This window comes from Oryctolagus cuniculus, chromosome 21 (genome assembly GCF_051225735.1).
Source record: "Oryctolagus cuniculus isolate XC-2025 breed Fujian yellow rabbit chromosome 21, ASM5122573v1, whole genome shotgun sequence".
NCBI lineage: Eukaryota > Metazoa > Chordata > Mammalia > Lagomorpha > Leporidae > Oryctolagus > Oryctolagus cuniculus.
The window spans coordinates 21,204,880-21,219,493 of NC_142887.1; the positions used below are offsets into that span (position 1 = coordinate 21,204,880).

A 14,614-nucleotide genomic window follows, 5' to 3' on the forward strand; every position below is an offset into this window, starting at 1 on the left:
CCTCCCCGCCTCGAAGGGCCAAGCCTCCTGCTGTGCCGTTCCCTGAGAAAGTTCCTTTCCCATCATGTCGCTGCGTTTGGTTTTCTTCCATTTGTCACAACGCTTGCTTGTCTTGCTATTTGTTTTTATTTCAGTCTTAAGGACCCTTTGGCTGCATGCAGTATCCTGAGTTGAAAGTTCTTTCCTTCCCTTAAAGATGTTATTGCAATCACTCTGGCCTTGTGGTATGTACACATACACACACACACACACAGGTGCTTCCAAAACTCCTTGCAAAATGGAATTAAAAGATGTTTATTTGGGTGCAAAAAGTATCTTTAGTCTACACTTACCAGGAGTACCAGGAGTCTTCAAAAGTTCATGAAAAACGCGCATCATGAAAAAGATGCATAGGTTTCAAATGTTTTTTTGGTATGGAAAATGAATACCTTTTCTGTTCACTTTTCCACAAATCTTCTGGAGCACAACCACAGTTACGTGGCTGGGTCCAGGAAGGACCTGGTCGGGCACTGCATTACCTGCCCACTTTGGCTTCTTTGATGCATCCCCACACCACGAATAGCCCCTGGGTCACATTTTGAAGACCTAAAAAGGTACAGCATGGTTTGTACTAACCATAGCCCAATGCTCCCCTTAGCTCACTTATCTTGGCCTATCATCCAGGGCCTGGTGTCGTGGCCCTGACCCTGCCCTGCGTCTGGCCAGGGCAGCCTGGTGTCCTGGGCTGGCCTTGCTGCCTCCCCGGCCTGTGCCCTTCCCACTCCACAAGGCTGTTCCTCCTGCAGGGAGCCCTCCCCAGCCTTCGGACGGTAGCATGTGCGAGGGGCTTTCTCGTCCCTGCTCCCTCTCCAGGCAGAGCTTCCCCACCCATCAGCAAGTGCAAGGTCACAAATATTAAGAATTTGTGATTTTGAGGAGGTCCTTGCTGTGGACGTATCCATTAGTTGAGCTGTGAAGAGTATTTTATGGACTATGACAACCATGGATGGTTTTATGTGAAATTACTACAAAATGTAAATTTTATTATACCTACAGCTGATGATTCTTACGGAACAGTTATTCTAAAAAGATTTAATTCTTCAATCACATCGATTTCATTTAAGTCTGGATTTAAATTTTTCTCCATCTTTATTGATGCATAATTGACAGTAAAAATTGTATCTGCTTAGGAAGTACCAACTGATATTCTGGTATATATATACATATATATATATGCACTGTGAAGTGATTTCCAGAATCAAGCTAATTAACATACTCAACAGCTCATGCACTTATCCCTTTGTGTGTGGTGAGAACAGCTAAGATCTAGCCCTTTGCAAACTGCAGGTGTGCAATGCAGTATAACGAACTCTGATACCCTTGCTCTGTATTTGATCGTTAGAGTTTATTCATTCTGCGTAACTCGGCATCTCCCATTTTGCTAAATCCCAAGTGCCCAGAAATAACCGCTCTACTATGTTTCTATGAGTTCAAGAGTTTTACATTCTGTATCTAAGTGATTTTGCATATCACCTATCTTTGTATATCTGGCCTGTTTCATCTAATGTAATTGAAGTAGCACCTTGACAGTAGGGACTCCAACTGGAGCCCCTGAGACTCCATTCTGGGAAGGCAGCCCCCCCGCCCCCATGAGACTATAAAACTGAAACTATAAAACTCTGGGATAATCGCAGCAAACTGCATCAACTTGGCAGAGCAGAGAAACCCCCTAGCATGATTGCTCAAGCTTGAAAGTAGGCTGCACCTGGGTTAATGATAAAAATGTAATTTGTCTATGTCCTACATACGATTAAAACCAATATTTGGGTTAATATCAAGATTATGGTATTGTCAAGATTGTAATTGATATTTCGCATAGGTTTTAGGTCACCTTGACCCCAGAAACTATGTACCCCACCTTGATCCTAGCAAGCACGTAGTCCCCTTCTGATTTTGTGGTTTTTGCCTGTGCGGGCCAGCCACACCAGTCAAACGGAACCTAAAGGAGAGAGAGGGACTGAAAAGAGGGACAAGAGATCGCAGAGAATGGAGCCAAGACAACAAGGCTGATCAAGGCTCGTTTATTCCAGTGTCTCGGTGGTATTTATACATAACCAGCACAAAGAAGCACAAAAGATGACAACATACGTAAGCAACTTATTGGGGCTCTGGTAACACAGGTAATTTTAACAAAGTGTTCTTGATTAACATCCTCCTTCAGGATGGGAGTTTGTGACTTTCTTACCCCAAGAACTCCAGGAGCCAAGACTGGCCTTGATTTGTCCAAAGGCTAGGCAGCATTTGCCTTTATAAACCCTGTTGCTTTGGGCTTTGGGGTCGAGAGTTCTTTAGGGCCTGAGCCCACTCTCAGCTGCCGGCAATAAAGGACCGGCAAATTGTATCAGTGTGTGGTGCTCCTTTGTTGGCACTCACTCAGTACAACATTGTGGAGGCCCCAGCGAGAGATGGAGACTTCCTCCGGGAGGACCTCGCTCCGATCCTTCCAGGTTGGCCACAGGGGAGGTGCCCGCTGATGATGTCCCAGGGCCCCATGTTCTGATTCATGGAACCGGGAGGCTCGGCTCGACCTCTTCGCTGACCAATTGGCCTCAGGTCCTCTGGTAAGTCGACTCCTGTTTTCTGGTGGTGCCTTCTGGGGATTGGAGGTCTGATGAGAGGGCAGTACAGTCTCTGTTCCGTTTGAGCGCGACGGCGTTAGGATGGGAGACTCTGGTCTGGTTAAAGAAAGGCCTTTCCTGGATATGCTGGTTTCTGTTTCTGTTTCGTGGCCACTTTCCAATGTACTGTCTGCATCTTTAATCCCGGGAGGTAAATTCTTATTCCTGTCCTGCCTGTCTCCTTTAGTCCTTTGTCTTTGGAGTCTTCCACTAAGCATGGGCTCTGCTGTCTAAGGGGACACCTTTTCAGTGTATGTTCAAAAATTTCTCTCTTTTAAATCTAGAAAGATTGCTGCCTTAAACATTGCCTTGTCACTTGCCAAAGTTTTGTGGCTTGGTTTTTGCAGATCTGGATGAAAAATGACAATGGGTGATCAGCCCTGATGTGGATATTTTTCAATCTCTGGTTTATGTCATTGATTTCTAGCTGGAGTTTTGTAAAAAGAGTAAAATTCCGTGTAAACGTAATTTTGACCTTAATTCAGACAAAGGTGTGATATAATATCAACATCTTAAGTCACCAAAGTGTAACAGCCAAATATAAATTGGGTAAAGGTAAATGAGATAAATGTGTCTAACCAAAATGTTTGCATAAGAGTCCATAATAAAGAATAATTCGGGCCGGCGCCGCGGCTCACTAGGCTAATCCTCCGCCTTGCGGCGCCAGCACACCGGATTCTAGTCCCGGTTGGGGCGCCGGATCCTGTCCCGGTTGCCCCTCTTCCAGGCCAGCTCTCTGCTATGGCCCGGGAGTGCAGTGGAGGATGGCCCAAGTGCTTGGGCCCTGCACCCCATGGGAGACCAGGAGAAGCACCTGGCTCCTGCCATTGGATCAGCACGGTGCGCCGGCCACAGCGGCCATTGGAGGGTGAACCAACACCAAAGGAAGACCTTTCTCTCTCTCTCTCTCTCTCTCACTGCCCACTCTGTCAAAAAAAAAAAAAAAAAAAAAAAAAAAAAAAAAAAGAATAATTCAAGAGCACTTGAAAGTAAGGTTAAAATTTGATGTGTATTTTTAAAATGTTTTCTTAATTTGCAGACTTTTAAAGGAGTATTTCAATAGAACTAGAGAAATTCGCAGATAAAAAGCGGTCACAAGTGTAAAACTGTTCTTGGTAAGAAACGTTAAGAAAGAGTTTTAAAAAATAGGTTTAAGTTGTAAAAAGAGGTTAAAAAACAAGTTTAAGTTGTAAAAGGTGTGAGAAAATCACAAAAGGTAATGAAAATTTTTCTGGATACAAAAGCTATTAATTAAAATATGATCCTCTGTTAAAACAGTGAGATTTTTGTCATACATATATATTAGTAAATATTTTAAAATAGTCTTTAAAATCTGTTAAAAAAACTACAACATTTCCTTTTAATAGTTTTTATTTAATTGGTGACTCTCTGTTTTCTAGCCAGATCCAGTAAGTTCTCTTCTTTTTTCTATTTCTGACTCTGTTAAAATTGTTCCAAGTAATGGGATGATTCCATGTGCTAACTCATATTTAAGGATTTTATTTCCCATTTTAGTGAAACAGAAACATCAATTTTGTATCCTATTGATGTTCTATGTCTCTCCTTAAATTCTGATTGTTTAAAAACAGCTGTGTTTTGGTTTGGTTAAATATTCTAAAACATTTAAATGTTCACTTTGTAACAATAAAATCTGGTCTACTCATACAAATGTCCAAAAGTTATAAAAGTCTAATAGTTTTGTTATCAGTCACAATGGCTATCTTAATGAACAGAGGCCCAGAAGACTAAAAAGGGATTAAAAAAATCTTACAGGTACTTTCTAAAATACTATGTGGAGTAAACAAGTGCCTCTTCTTGTTGGTTAATAAGTTTTAAAATTTTAACCATGGCTACTTAAAGCCTTTTGTCATTCACAGGTTTATATTTTCCTCTAAACACTAAAAATCAACTCATAAAAATTAAAACATTGTTGGTTCTGTGTTCTGTCCTTGTTTAAACCCTGCGCATATAATCTGCTTGTTAAACTTGTTCTCTCTCAATGCAACTCTAGATGGCCATGGGCAGCTTCCACGAGCTGTGCTGCCACCCCCTCGAGAGGCTCCCTCCTGTGGGAACCCTGTCTTGACTGCCGTTCTCCACCCCACACCCTAAGGGGCCCCCAGGACAAGGACCCCCTGTCAGCAGGAAGTAGCCAAGATGAAATCAACGCTAGAGTCCTCACAATAGTGGGGTGTGGATTAAGTGGGGAGTGCGGAGGACGTCCAGTTGGGCTAAGTGTCTGTGGGCCCCTCAGGCTTTAACAAAATGTCTTACACACGCAGGCTGTACGCTGTGACAGAAAAGTTTGCTCTGAGACACGATCCCACCTTCCCCACTGTGGTATCCTGTACCCAAAACCACCACCCCCCTGATAACTCACGGTTTGCTTGCACAACGGGTTTAACTCGCTGTATGAAGTTGCCTACAACCGAAAAGCCTGTAACCTCTTTCTTACGTGGATCAGTCCATGCGCTTCTGCAGGTGTATGCCTATTCTGGTGCGGAGGGAGGCCTGCTCCTCTCCTATTCTCTCACTGAGTTAAACCGAGCAAAAGGAGCAGCCCCTCTGGCCGTCCCAATCCTGGTAGGCTTGGTTCTTGCTGAAAGAGCAGCCCTAAGCACTGCTGCACTGATTCAGGGGGAAGTGGGTCTCACTCATTTAACTGAGCCCATGGATGCAGACTTAGGTCACCTCCAATGCTCTACTGAACGCCTTCACGACCAGGTCAGTTCTCTCATGGACATGGCGCTGCAAAATAGGAGGGGGCTAGACCTCCGGTTTCTGACTCAAGGTGGCCTGTGTGTGGCCCTGGGAGAGGCTCGCTGTTTCTGTGCTAATCAGTCAGGAGTTATAACTGACTCCCACCAAAAGGCAAAACAAAACTTAGAAACTCACCATAAACAGCGTAAAGACTCACAACCATGGTATAGTTGTATGTTTAATTGGACCCATGGCTGACCACCCTGTTAACTGGCCTGACAGGACCATTAGTCGTCCTCCTCCTTGGACTGACTGTAGGACCCTGGCTAGTTAACTGGTTACTAGATTTCATTAGACAAAGTATAGCTTCTGTTAAACTCATGCATATGCATACCTCTTACTCTGCCCTAAATATCCTTTCTGATCCATTTGATGTGGCTGAATCAAAGATTTGATTCATCTCAAGACACAAAGTGGGGAATGAAGTAACACCTTGACAGTAGGGACTCCATTTGGAGCACCTGACTCCACCTCCCCCCATGAGACTCTGGTCTGAAACTAGAAAACTCTTGGACAAAAGAGTCGAGAGTTCTTTAGGGCATGAGCCTGCTCTCCACCGCCAGCAATAAAGGACCATCAGGGGCTAGCACTGTGGCACAGTGGGTTAAAGCTCTGGCCTGAAGCACCGGCATCCCATATGGGCAATGGTTCTAGTCCAGGCTGCTCCTCTTCCAATCAGCTCTCTGCTATGGCCTGGGGAAGCAGTGGAAGATGGCCCAAATCTTTGGACCCCTGCACTCATGTGGGAGACTCGGAAGAAGCTCCTGGCTTTGGATGGGCGCAGCTCTGGCCATTGCAGCCACCTGAGGAGTGAACCAGTGGATGGAAGACCTCTATCTCTGTCTCTACCTCTCTCTGGAACTCTGTCTTTCAAATAAATAAAATAGATCTTTAAAAAAAGTAAAGGACCATCAAATTTTATCAATGTGTGGTACTCCTTTGTTTGCGTTCGCTCAGGTACAACATAATGTCCTGTAGGTTCATAAATACCGCAGTGGCCAGGGTTTCCTTGTTAATTTTTTTAAGATATGTTTATTTGAAAGGCGTAGTGAAACACACACACACATACACACTCACATACTCATGCACACAGATCTACCATCTGCTGGTTCACTTAAGATTTATTTATTTGAAAGAGTTACACAGAGAGATAAGGAGAGGCAGAGAGAGAGAGAGAGATTTTCCATCCACTGGTTCACTCCTGAATTGGCCTCAATGACTGGAGCTGCACCAATTGAAGTCAGGAGCCAGGAGCTTCTTCCAGGTCTCCCACACACTTGGGCCATCTTCTACTGCTTTCCCAGGCCATAGCAGAGAGATGGATTGGAAGTGAAGCAGCAGGGACTCAAACTGGTGCCCATATGGGATGCTGGCACTGCAGGCAGCAGCTTTACCCTCTATGCCACAGTGCAGGCCTCTGGTTTACATTCAAATGACTGCAACAGCCAGGGCTGAGCCAGGCTGAAGCCAGGAACTAGAACTCAGTCCAAGTCTCCCCAGTGGGTGGCAGAAACTCAAGTACCTGAGCCATCATTATCTGGATCAGAAGCTGAGTAGCCTGGACTGGAACTGGCAGCCCATATGGGATACAGGGTTCTAAGCAGCAACTTAACCTGCTGCTCCTCAGGCCAGCCCCTCCTCTTTTTTTTAAAAAAGCGGATTAACATGCCATTATGCACTCACCCCTTGACAGAGACTCAGGGTGTTTCTACACCTTGGCTATTGTGAGTAATATTGCAGTGAATATGGGGGTGCACATATTTCTTTGGCAAGCTGATTTCATTTCCCTGGAGCGTCCTGAATGTACCCAATAGGTGGGATTGCTGGGTGACACTCCCATGGTAGTTCCATTTTTTACCATTTGAGGAACCTCATATGACCTCCACATGGGAGTGCCTGGGTTTGAGTCCTGGCCTTGGTTCCATAGTGTAATGGTTAGCACTCTGGACTCTGAGTCCTGGCCTTGCTTCTGGTTCCCGCTGATGTACGTATACTCCGGGAAGCCGATGCTGATGACTCAAGTTCTTGTGGCATAGTGGGTTAAGCCTCCGCTTACGATGCTGGCATCCCATATGGGCATCAGTTCAAGATCTGGGTGCTCCATTTGTGATCCAGCTCCCTGCTGATGTGCCTGGGAAAGCAGCAGAGGATGGCCCAAATGCTTGGGCCCCTGTACCCATGTGAGAGACCCAGAAGAAGCTCCTGGCTTCAGCTTGGCCCAGCCCCAGCTGTTACGGCCATCTGGGGAGTGAACCAGTAGATGGAAGATCGCTCCCCTCTCTTTCCTCCTCTCTTTGTAACTCTGCCTTTCAAATTGAAAACATAGTAAATCTTTAAAAATAAAAGTTCTTGGGTCTCTGTCACTAGTTTGGGAGATCTTGATTTAATTCCCAGCTCCTAGCTTCAGCCCTGGTCCAGTCCTGGCCATTGTGGGCATTTGGTGAGTGAAGCAGCAGATGAAAATTTTCTCTCTCACAAATGAAATTATTATTTTTTAACATTCATGAAAAATAGAGTTAACAGATTTATTGTGGCACTTTTTTTTGAAATCCATGCATTCAAGTGGTTTTCAAAAAGTTCATGAAAATATATGAGAAAACCATGCATGAATTTCAAAAAATTCTTGTATGAAAATTACTTAATTCCATTTTCCACAAATGCTTTGAAGCTCCCTTGTATAAAACCATGGCAATTTAATCTTTTTTAAAAATATTTATTTATTTGAAAGACAGTTATAGAGAGAGGTAGAAACAGAGGTCTTCCATCCGCTGGTTCACTCCCCAGATGGCTGCAACAGCCGGAGCTGAGCCGATCCGAAGCCAGGAGCCAGGAGTTTCTTCCAGATCTCCCACATGGGTGCAGGGGCTCAAGGACTTGGGCCATCTTCTACTGCTATCCCAGGCCATAGCAGAGAGCTGGATCAGAAGAGGAGCAGCCAGGACTAGAACCGGCTCCCATATGGGATACCGGTGCTTCAGGCCAGGGCTCTGTGCCACAGCGCTGGCCCAGCAATTTAATCTTAATTTCATAGTAAAGAAATACCATACCATCAAGGTCAAGGATTTTATCAAGGTCACTGTCATCTCTTGGAGATAAAAGCCCCCTCCCTTCCATAACCAAATCAAAGTTGATGGGATTAACGGGAAGCTATCTGGGTGTGGCTAGGGAGGGGCGAGGGCTCCTACGCTTAAAAGGCACCGGTGCCTCCTTTCCCACCAGACCTGAGTCACTGTGGGAGCAGCAGAGGACGAGGTGAACCCAAAGCCCAGCAGGTGAGCCCATGCCTGTGCCGTGTGTCCGTCTGTCCTCCCTTGTCTGCAGGTGGCAGTCAGCCCAGGGGCTGGGGGGAGTCTGGTGACTGAGGAATTCAACAAGGGCTGTGAGTGCCCAGCCAGGGTTTGCCAATCCCTCAGCCCGGATTCTCCCAGCCCAGGAGTGGTGGGTGGGAGACCCGGTGTTCAGGGCCAAGGCTGCAGACAGGGTGCACTTTTGTTCATCCATCAGACGGTTGCTAGGGTCACTCTGGGGACAGCGCGATGACCTCCTCTGCGGCGTCTCACATAGATGCCGCCCTGTGAGGCGTCCAGGCACACAGGTGGTCCCTGCGGCGGGGTCCGGGTGAGCGGGGGCCCTGCCTCCTTCTCAGTGCAATGCCAGTGACGATCTGTGACGTCAGCTCTCTGATGACAGGCATCAAGGCCGCCGTCTCCTGGTCTTGCTCCAGGGTCACGATAACTCTGTGGCTGGACAGCTTGTCACTGCTGTCGGCCAGCAGTCACTCACTCCCGTGTGTGTTTCCCCCTGCAGCGGACATGGCTGAACTATTGCAAAAGATGTGCAGATGTCTCACCTGCCCGGCCTACCTTGAGCAACCCCTGAGCCTGGAGTGCGGCTGCAGCTTCTGCCCCGACTGCGTCCGCTCATTGCCGCAGGAGCCCCACGGGGAGGGCTTGGTCTGCAGCTTCTGCTCCAAGGTCTCGCGGAAGAACCACCTCAGGCCCAATCGGCATCTGGGGCAGCTGGTGTCGAAGGTGAAGGAGCTGGAGCCCCAGCTGAGAGCCGTCCTGCAGATGAATCCCCGGATGCGGAGGTTCCGAGGTAAGGCCCTGCCCACGCTGCCTCCCTCCCGCTAGGGGCTGGGAAATCCCCTGTGCACCCGGCGCTCCACTCCACACGCGGAGGAGCCGCTGTCTGCAGCCAAGAACTGCTCTCGGGCCTTGGCGGTTCTCAGCCCCCGCACCAAGTGGAATCACCTGGTGACTTCTGACAAAAAATACCGGCGTCTATGGCGCGGCTTAGACCGGGGCTCGCAAAACCCACGGAGCTCACGCAACCTGGGGACTTAGTTAGGACGCAGGTTCTGGGAGATTCGGCGTGCTGACATCGCTGGCGTGGGGTCTGGGCTCAGATTAGCGGGAATTTAGAGCAACTGTGTCTGAACCTGGAAAAAACATCCTGAAATTAGGCCCTAGATACCTAGAACTGGCGCAGGGAAACAATGAAACAGAAATGTAGCATTTACTGCGCCAGCTTGCATCGTCTTCACTGTTAATTTGTCTTCCTGGGTCCGTAGAGGAGGGGCCTGGCGGCTGCCTTGGGAGACCCTCTGGTCACCTGGGAGGAAGGTTCCAGGCTGTCGCCATAGTCTGTAATGTAACGTGACAGTGGGTTCCTGCTGGGAACCAGGGCCTCCAAACATTGGAGCCAGGGAGGAAGCCTGGGAAAGTTGCTTTATGAAAAGTTACAGGTTTGGGGAAAAGCAAAATGAGAGGGAGGGAAGGAAATGTGACATTTGGGGCAGGAAGTGCGGGCCTAGAACCTGTCTGTTAGCTGAGGTGCTTGCTTTTATTTCCCAGTGGACGTGACCTTGGACGCAGACACGGCCAACAACTTCCTCATCCTCTCAGATGACCTCAGGAGTGTCTGGTGCGGGCCCATCAGGCAGAATCGGCCAGCGCTCCCTTCGAGGTTCGACTTGTCCGTCTGCGTCCTGGGCACCCCTCAGTTCGTCTCCGGCCACCACTACTGGGAGGTGGACGTGGGGTCGAGCACAGAGTGGGACCTGGGGGTTTGCAGGGATTCTGTTTGCCGACAAGGGCGGATCCAGCTCTCCTCGGAGCAGGGCTTCTGGACTCTGAGTCGGAGGATCAGGTGCTGTTTCTCTGCCAGCACCCAGCCTCAGACGCCCCTCTGCCCAGACCCCATCGTACGCCGAGTGGGGATCTTCCTGGACGTGGACGTGGGGAACGTCTCCTTTTACTGCATCGAAAACGAAGCCCACATCTTTACCTTCACGGGACTTCCTGCGGGGGAGCCGCTGCGCCCGTTCTTTGCTCCCTCAATCCCACCTAATGGGGATCAGGGCGCCCTGAGCATCTGCCCTGCCATGCACCTGGGAGATGCCGGCCCCTCCGACCAGCAGAGGGAGGACAGATAAACCCCCACTGCGAAGGAGCCTGGATGGGGAAACCCTTGGCGGCTGGACCTCAGAACTTTCTGCTTGGTGCAAATTTCCCCAAGGTCACGGCAGAAAAGTATCGAGCTTTTCATGGCCATGACTAAGGTGATGAGATGAGATTCGTTAGCATATAATTAGTGACTACTGTCACCCCCAACTGGTTGGGTTTTATGTTTTGATTGCTAAATAAGTCCTGTATTCTCAGATCGATTTCCAATCTTTAACTTTTATTGCTGTTAAGTTCCACCTATGGTGTTATGGGGATTCTGAATTAAACAAACCTTTGTAGTTGATCGAATGGATTATGTTTTCCTAAATAAAGGTGTCAAACTCAGAAGTGGGAAAATGCCTTTACACTAGTCAGGACTGGAAAGACCATTTTTGACACTGCTACTCAGTGTGGCTAAGGGTTTTTTGGATGACAGCTCATCTGCACTAGTGGCAGTAACTTACCCACGGCCGAACGCACCGTTCTGTCTCAAATGGGAGTGTCAACAGCTGCAGCCATTGTGGAAGCCAGCATGGAAGTTCTTAAATAAATAGAAGGTGGAGGCTGGCACTGCAGCACCGTGACTTAGGCCACTGCTTGTGACAATGGCATGCTGTATCCATATTACATTGTGGCTGTTCTGCTTCCTAACCAGCTCCCTGCCAATGCCCTTGGAAGAGTAGCTGGTGATGGCCCATATGTTTGAACCCCTGACACTCGCATGGGAGACCTGGTCCCTTGGCTTCCACCTGGGCCAGCCCGAGCCATTGCAGCCATTTGGGGAGTGAACTAAGTGGCTGGAAGATTTCTCTGTCTGTCCCTCTCTTTCTGTCACCCTGACTTTCAAATAAATAAGTACATAAATAAATCTTCAGAAAATGGCACCACCCGTGTTCCAGAAACCCCACTGCTAGGTATATATATCCTAAAGGAAATGGAATCTGTGTTAAAGAGACATCTACACTCACATTCATTGCAGCACTACCCACAGTAGCCAAGATGCAGACACAAGCTAAGTGCCAGGCCACAGATGAGAGGATAGGGAAAGGGCGTTCTATGCACATGGGGAAATACCACTCACCCTTCAAACAAAAGAGGGAGTCCTGCCGTTGAAAACAACATGGGTGGGGCTGGTGCTGTGGTTCAGTAGGTTAATCCTCCGCCTTCGGCGCTGGCATCCCATATGGGCGCCAGTTCTAGTCACAGCTGCTCCTCTTCCAGTCGAGCTCTGCTGTGGCCCAGGAAGGCAGTGGAGGATGGCCCAACTCCTTGGGCCCCTGCACCCGCATGGGAGACCAGGAGAAGCACCTGGCTCCTGCCTTCGGATTGGCGTAGCTCTGGCTGCAGCGACCATTTGCAGAGTGAACCAATGGAAGGAAGACCTTTCTCTCTGTCTCTCTCTCTCTCACTGTCTGTAGCTCTACCTGTCAAATAAATAAAAAAGAAAAAAGAGACAACATGGGTGAACCTGGAGGACGCTATGCTACGAGCCACACCGCAGACAGAGAGAAATACTGCACCACTCCCTGTGTGGCCAAATTCAGAGGAGCAGAGAGTGGAAGGATGGGTGCCGGTGCTGGGGTGGGGTGGGGTGGTGGAGACGAGATGTTCAGCTCTGTGGGTTCTGAGTGTCAAGTGTAGAGGGTGGCGAGGTTCTGGAGGTGTAAGGGACACAGGTGACCATACTGTCCTACCCTTGACATTCTCAAGAGAGCAATCTTCAGTGTCTTAATCCCCCTCTCCCACCAATAAGAAAGCAGTAATTGTACAGGTGATGGACATGTGAGTTAGTTGCACCTTGGCCATCAATTCGCAATGCATGCTGCTATCAAAATGTCTCATGATATACCTTAAACAGAAGCCTTTTTTTTATTGGCTGACAGTAACCCACGAGCAGCATTTCCGGGGGGCGTGCTCGCAGTGTCGGGGGCGTGACTCCATTCGTGCCAAGGCCCCCCAAGCTGGCAGGCAGGAGAAGGGCATGCTGCGCCCCCTGCCGGCTGTCAAGGCGAACAACCCGGGACAGTCGCCCTCGAGTGCCCTCCTGGTACAAGGGCCAGGACACCGAGGCCAGCCGCAGGCGACCCTCCCCGCCACACTCATCCTGACCCCCCGGGTCAGGAACGCAGCCCGGGTCCCAGCCCAGCAGGACACAGCCGCCGTCGGTGGAACAAAGCCAGGCGCCCACAGCTGGGATCAGCGCCACGCAGTCCGTGAGCCGGCTCTGCCTCCGCACGCGCGGGGCCGTGGGCTGGCGCGGGCCTTCTCCGCAGGGCCCTGTGAGCTGGAGAGCCGCAGAGCAGACGACGCCCTGTCCGCCCTCTGGCTCCGCGTCCTGCCGTCTTCGTGGGCGGTTATTTCCGTCGTCCATCCTGGACTCCAGCTGACCTCTCTGGTCTCCCACGTGGTGGCAGGGACCCAGCTCTCTGAGCCCTGGCCTGCTGCTTCCAAGGGCATGTTTTATCAGAAAGCCGGAGTCAGCGGCCACAGCACACAATCCAGCTGATATGGGACCTGGGCATCTTAACTGCATGCCAAACACCTGCCCCTTCTGTTTCTCTGAAGGCTCAGACACATCGAATCAGGGAAACTGAGGGCCTGACAGATAAATAACCAGCGAGTTGCGGAAGATCCCGATCTGAGAGGGAGGCGTTCATCGGCCCATCTCTGGGGAGCTGAGACCCCTTTGCCTACCCTGGGCTGTGCTTTATCCCAGCTCCTCACGCTGTTGGGGCCCTGCCTACAAGCATCTGGACAAGTGTCACACGCAAGGGCCCCTAACAAAGTAGTTTTCACAGTGCTGATTACAGGTGTATTTATTTCAGTTTTCCTTTATCAGAATAGGACTTGAGAGTTGATGATCTGTCTTTGCTTTCATTGGAAACAATCAGTCAGCAGCATTTCTTGGCTACCAGGAAATGCAAAATGCAAAAGAATATAACCCAATCACAGAATTGCATAATCCAATCTCCTCCCCCCAACCACCACTTTCGATTTAAATTTTTCCTTTTCTTGAAACTCCAATCACCTGTGAATCATCTAAACTCATAAGAGAACTCTTTTGAAGATTTAAAAAGACAAAACAGAAATACATCTCCTTTTATATAAGTTGTGATTTAAGGAAATTAGTAAGAATGTAAAAATGATCATTCACTTTTTTTAAAAAAAAGATTTTATTTATTTATTTGAAAGTCAGAGTTATACAGAGAGGAGAGGCAGAGAGAGAGAGAGAGAGGTCTTCCATCTTCTGGTTCACTCCTCAATTGGCTGCAACAGCCAGAGCTGTGCTGATCTGAAGCCAGGAGCCAGGAGCTTCTTCAGGGTTTCCCATGTGAGTGCAGAGGCCCAAGGACTTGGGCCATCTTCTACTGCTTTCCCAGGCCACAGCAGAGAGCTGGATGGGAACTGGCACCCATATGGGATGCCGGCGCTTCAGGCCAGGGTGTTAACCCGCTGTGCCACTGTGCCGGCCCCGATCATTCACTTTTTTTTTTTTTTGACAGGCAGAGTGGACCATGAGAGAGAGAGACAGAGAGAAAGGTCTTCCTTTGCCGTTGGTTCACCCTCCAATGGCCGCTGTGGCCGGCGCACCGCGCCGATGGGATGGCAGGAGCCAGGTGCTTCTCCTGGTCTCCCATGCGGGTGCAGGGCCCAAGCACTTGGGCCATCCTCCACTGCACTCCCGGGCCACAGCAGAGAGCTGGCCTGGAAGAGGGGCAACCGGGACAGAATCCGGCGCCCTGACCGGGA

The 14,614-nt window shown here is 49.1% G+C and overlaps 1 protein-coding gene across 2 annotated transcripts; it reads left to right on the plus strand.

Moving 5' to 3' along the window:
* Window positions 1–1,943: 1,943 nt before the first annotated feature.
* LOC100357271 (ret finger protein-like 3) lies at window positions 1,944–11,205 on the plus strand. 2 transcript variants are annotated; one of them, XM_051835845.3, is made up of 3 exons: window positions 1,944–2,600; window positions 9,225–9,515; window positions 10,274–11,205. In XM_051835845.3, exons 2-3 carry the CDS (start codon window positions 9,230–9,232, stop codon window positions 10,852–10,854), a joined length of 867 nt encoding a protein of 288 aa, XP_051691805.2. In that variant the 5' UTR covers window positions 1,944–2,600; window positions 9,225–9,229; the 3' UTR covers window positions 10,855–11,205. The 2 variants fall into 2 exon arrangements, with proteins under 2 accessions (XP_051691805.2, XP_089179618.1); XM_089323492.1 differs by lacking the exon at window positions 1,944–2,600 and adding an exon at window positions 8,572–8,689.
* Window positions 11,206–14,614: the final 3,409 nt, after the last annotated feature.